Source organism: Chiloscyllium plagiosum, chromosome 31 (genome assembly GCF_004010195.1).
Source record: "Chiloscyllium plagiosum isolate BGI_BamShark_2017 chromosome 31, ASM401019v2, whole genome shotgun sequence".
NCBI lineage: Eukaryota > Metazoa > Chordata > Chondrichthyes > Orectolobiformes > Hemiscylliidae > Chiloscyllium > Chiloscyllium plagiosum.
This window is the reverse complement of record NC_057740.1, coordinates 40,350,603-40,356,317: the sequence shown is the minus strand read 5'-3', so window position 1 is coordinate 40,356,317 and position 5,715 is coordinate 40,350,603. Positions and strand designations below refer to the sequence as shown.

General features: G+C 43.1%; 1 protein-coding gene across 1 annotated transcript in view; it reads right to left on the bottom strand.

The window, feature by feature from the left end:
• Positions 1–4,819, bottom strand: part of yjefn3 (YjeF N-terminal domain containing 3) — a 177,302-nt gene extending 172,483 nt beyond the window's left edge. The window contains exon 1 of the mRNA XM_043721477.1: positions 4,667–4,819. Within this exon, the coding sequence (XP_043577412.1) occupies positions 4,667–4,731 (65 nt within the window). The 5' untranslated portion in view covers positions 4,732–4,819. The remainder of the gene's footprint in view (positions 1–4,666) is intronic.
• Between the last annotated feature and the right edge of the window lie 896 nt (positions 4,820–5,715).

Here is a 5,715-nt window from a genome sequence, read left to right as displayed (position 1 = left end):
GGCTGGTACAATTGCAACATTTAAGAGGCATTTGGATGAGTATATGAATAGGAAGGGTTTGGAGGGATATGGGCCGGGTGCTGGCAGGTGGGACTAGATTGGGTTGGGATATCCGGTCGGCATGGACGGGTTGGACTGAAGGGTCCGTTTCCATGCTGTACATCTCTATGACTCTATGACTCTAAGTACAGTACCTGCTTACATTCTAACCGTTGCACAGCCTTTTGCTGAGTCTAAACTGTATCTTTGTGTTTGCTTTCATTTTACATGTTCACAATCAGACAGGAGACAGAGCCTGTCTGACACAATAGGTGCGAGGCATTATCAAAAAATGAGACAGGGTGACAAATCCCTTATTATTTTTAGAAACCAAACAATTAAAGTTGGACTTATTTCAGCACCTTTGTTAAAAATATATTGGGCTGGATTTTTGCACCTGTTGGGGCTGGGAATAGTGATTAATGGGGACCCGCCAGCCAGTACACCCATTCCCAGCACCATCCAATCTCTGGGTGGGATCAGGGACTGGCACATGCTATTGTTGTGTATGTGACCTACCTAATGGACTCCCATCAAGGGACGTTAGCTGCTATTTTCATGTGATGGGTCCAATCTAGGTGTCTGAAGGTGGGTGGACTTCTATTACATGTAACTGCAGAAGATGCAATACCTGCCCTTTCACCTCCTCCCGGATCACCATCCAAGAGACTTCTAGACAGTGTTTCCAGGTAAAGCAGCATTTCACTGTACCCACTCCAATCTTGGGTATTTATATTTGCTGCACACAGTGTGGCCTACTCTGGAGAGTTGGAGAAATCAAACGCAGACTGGGTGACCACTTTGCAGAACGCATGTTCGCAAGCTTGACCCTGACAACGATTCCCTAGTTATAGATTCTCCTACCAAAGCAAATATCCTTTCCATATTCACCCTTCAGGACCTATCTTTCAATCAAGTCATCTCTTAATCTTCTAAACTTCAGCAGATACAAGCTGAAACTAACTAATCTCATAAGGCAACCTGCCCAAGTATTAACTGGGTTATAACGATACACTTCATAAGCTGGGACTTTTTCCATTGGATCGTCAGAGACTGAGGGGTGACATTATAGAAGTTTATAAAATCATGAGGTACATAAATAAGACGAATGGCAAGGGTATTTTCCCCTGGGTGGAGAGATTGAAAAAAGGGTCATATTTTTAAGGTGAGTGGGGAACTGATGGATCCAGGTCCAGTTACAACATTTAAAAGACATTTGGATAAGTACATAAATAGGAAAGGTTTGGAGGGAAAAGGGCCAAATTCAGGCAGGTTGGGTTAGTTTAGTTTGGGAACATGGTTGGTCTGGTCTAGTTGAACTGAAGGATTTATTTCTATGCTGCATGACTCTATAACTCTATGACTATGACTCTAAACCTTCTCTGAACAACTTACCTCCATACTTAAATAAGATAACCACTACTGAACACAGTTCACTTTGTGTGGTCTCACCAATGTCCTGCATAACTAAAGCCTCCCATCTTTTGTACCGAATTCTCCTCACAATATGTGAAAACATTCTATTAGCTTTCCTAATTGCTATAACTGCATACTAAGCTTCATGCACACGAGGACACCCAAACACATGTTTTTCTCTGTCTCTTTCTCACAAGTCTTTCATTCTCTCTCTTTCTTTCCTTTTTATTTCTTTTTGTATCTTAATCTTTCTTTCTCTGAGGGAGAAAATAAAATTGAAACGACATGAAAAATAAATGATAGAGCAGCACAGGTTTCTCGCTGCAGTAATTGATGAGAGGACATTTCACTTATTTTTGAAAGGATCCTTCTCCGCCTTCCAGAAGAGAAACAGCAATATTTCTGTGATAAATATGATACAAATAACCCTTCTGCAACCTGCTGGTAATGATTCAAAATGACATTAAAAATACTGAAGGCACTGCAGGAGTAAGATGATTAAAAAATGTGACATCAGACTCCCTGTGATCACCATCACCCTATAGTCATACAACAAGGTTGGTACTTGTAATCATTTGAACAATAAATGAGACTTTATTTTCCATTTGTCTTGGACAGTTGCCAACCTGGATTTCTGGACAATCTGAACTGAAGACAGTAAAGGGGGCTTTCTCATTTTGATCTTGGGATACAGACAGTGCTATTTTGAAACTTCTTCCCCCGTCTCATTTCAAGTGCACAACATAGAAACAATCATTCAACCCATTTGGTCCATGCTAGCACTTATGCTCTATTTGAACCTCTTTGCACCCTTCCCCATATTCTTCCTTTTGTCTAAACACATGAACTGCAGCAATTTGAGAAGGCAGCTCACCACCACCTTCTTGATGGATATTAGGGATGGGCAATAAAAGCCAACACAGGCAACAATGCCCACTTCCAATGAGTGAATAAAAGGAAGAAATTAACACAACCGTGTGTAAAGCCTCCAAATCCTTCTGAAAGTGTGTTGTCAAGGGTTGGACACCAGGCCAGTGGATTATATTTAATTATTTTGTAAATTTTACAAGTTTAGCTTTTTTTCCATTGGCGTTCCAGATTCCATTCTCTCCTGAATTGAATCACGCTGACACGAGGATTACAAACTGCAAGTAAGCAGCTGACAGTATGTTCGAGACTCAGAAAGAAGCTCAGAGATTCGGAGAGAAGCTCAGAGACTCAGAGAGAAACTCAGAGACTCAGAGAAAAACTCAGAGACTCAGAGAGAAACTCAGAGACTCAGAGAGAAGCTCAGAGACTCAGAGAGAAACTCAGAGACTCGGAAAGAAGCTCAGAGACTCAGAGAGAAACTCAGAGACTCGGAGAGAAGCTCAGAGACTCGGAGAGAAGCTCAGAGACTCAGAGAGAAGCTTGGTTTTCAGTCTGTCCCATGGGATGGCAGGGCTGATAAGCTGGGCTTTCTCATCGACCACCCTGCCATGGGTTTGCCTCTCCCCACTGCATTGAGCATCTTCAGAGAGCGGAGTGCTGCACTGGACATCCAGCAACAATAAGTAGCACCATCATGTCCTGTCTCACTACTGGCCCTGTGGTCACACCTTCTAAAGTGAACAGTGATTGGACACAGTCCCTGCCCAACTGTCATTTGACATTTTGGGAACAGAAGTTATCTGCAACCTTCATTATCACCAGGATCATCTAACTCAGCATAGAATGCAACACAGGAACAAGGAGAAAGCCATTCAGCTCCCCCCCCCAGAGCCTGCCCCATCTACCAATCACTTGGATCATGAATGACACTTACTCAACTCCATTTACCCACTGTTGACACCCTGACCGAATAAAACTCCTTCAATTTCAATCTTAGACCTTTTACTGACCCCTGCAGCATGCACAGGTTTTTGGGGAGGTTCCATTTTCTGCTTTTGTGTGCTTCCTGATATCACTCCTGAATGCTCGAATTTATTTCCCCTTGTTCTCAACTCTTCCCCTCCAACCAGCCCTGCTAGACCCTGAAAGCATTCACTGCATCCACTCCATGGCATCCTTTGCAAATTTTCAACACTCTGATCAGATCACCCCTCCAACCAGTAAATTAATGGGAATACAAGCCTTGGGACTGTGCACCTACTCTTCGTCATCTAACCCTTTCAGTCCCTGTATCGTTCTGTGAATCCCCTTCCAAAGGCAACATACCTCCAAATCTATTTTAGTTGGATATCATTGTTCTTCTATCAGACACTCCCACTGATGAGGCCCACAATTGAGTGTGTATGGGGGAAAGCTGACAGACCTAAGAAACACGGTTTGGCATCGCTATGGTTACACCTGCCAAGTTCCATTTTCACATGGACCCTCCCTAAGAAGTGAGTGGAGTGGCCAATCCAGTTGTACTTACCCTGGGCACTCTCATTACTAAAGTCCACCCTCCACAATCATACACAACACACTAATAGTGAAGTATCTCACAATGGGTAAAGGTCACTGAGGGGGCTTTGCAAACAGGTTGGGTTTTGTGTAAAGTCATCCACACCCCACCCCACCAGCACCTTGATATTGCTCAACCATTTGAACCAATCCAACTGCTTGGAACTTCTAAACAACACCAACCTAACCATTCCAATTTATTCCCTCACACCCCAAACCAACCTCTTGTGTCCAAACCTGGTTTAATACCTCCTGTTTGTGTGTGTGGACCCTGGTCAGGGGGCACAGGTTGTCATTGTGCTGGGAGTTGAGCACACACTATGTCTGCTCCTTGCTTACCCAACACCTAGTCCCTAAAGTAAATTGAAATAATCCCTGAGATCCTCAATGTTTCCCAGACTAAAAACTACTAACCATTGTGACTTCTTATTTACATGCACCTGCTGCACAGAAAATACAATTTTAGAAAGTTTACATATCATGCTGTTCTGCTTGACTGACTGCATATCACTTCATTCGAGACAACTGGTTAAAGATCCCCTTCCACAATTCCAAACTCCCCCTCCCTTCAGTCTCAGGGTGTAGGGAACTGAACTGGAGTTGAATCTGGAATACGGGAGCCCTGAGACTCTGTTATCCCAGCGCTTTCTCAGAAAGCTTGGAACCTTTTGCAATAATGCAGATCAACACCACTGTGTTTACTGTCTTTGAGGATTTGATGCAGCTCTATTCAAGCAGTGAGAAAGGGCTGTCATCCATACACTCATCACACACTCCCACTTACCTAAGGAATTTGACAGGCGCAGTGATTGCTGCTTGCTGTACAACACCGTGGTTTGTGTTGGCCATGTCTTAGTGTAGTGGTCGCTGCTCTTGCGTGTGGAGAGATGGGCAGGTTCTGCTGGGTCCTGATGCTGACGCTATGAGCTGCTATCAGACTCTGTGCCTTCAGTAATACAGTGATTTGTGATTCAGCTTTCTCTCTCATTGGTTGGCAGATCAGCCAATCAGAAGCAGACCGGTTTCAGAGGACTGGCAAGAGATTGGCCTGAAGCATAAGCACAGCAGGATTTACCAGCGTGTCTGTGTGCATGTGAGCGTTTATGAGTGTTATACATTTGTATATATGTGAGAAAGTGTGTGCATGTCAGTGAGTATCTGTGTGTGTATGTGTCTGTGAGTGTGCATAAGTGTTATATGTGTGTACGTGTGAGAGAGTGTGTGTGCATCTGTGGGTAAAGGTATTTGAGCATATGACTGAGTGTGTACATTGAGTATTTCTGAGTGTACTTATGAAAACTTTGTTCATGGGATTTGGGTGTTCCAGGCAAGGTCAGTCTTTATTGCCCATCCCTAACTGCCCTTAAACTACATTGCTTGGTAGTTCATTTCAGAGGGCAGTTAAATGTCAACCACATTGCTGTAGGTCCAGAGTCAGATATTGGCCACACCAGGAATAGATGGCAGATTTCCTTCCTTAAAGGGCATTAATAAAGTGGATGGGTTGTAAAAAAAATGAATAGTGTTTACACAATTTTAATTCCAGTTATTTTAATTAAATTCAAATTTCACCTTTGAATCCATATCCCCAGAACATCAGCCTGGCGTTCTGGATATTTATGTGTGTACGTGAAAATGTATACGTGAGTCTGTACACAGCTGGGACTGTGTATATTTACATGCATGTACATCTGTATATGTGAATGTGTATATGCAAGTTTGCATAAGTCTGTGTATATGTCAATGTGTATACGTCTGTGTTTGTGTGAATGTGTATATGGAAGTGTGTGCATGTGTGTTACATATGTGAGCATGTGTATGTGTTTGTGTGCG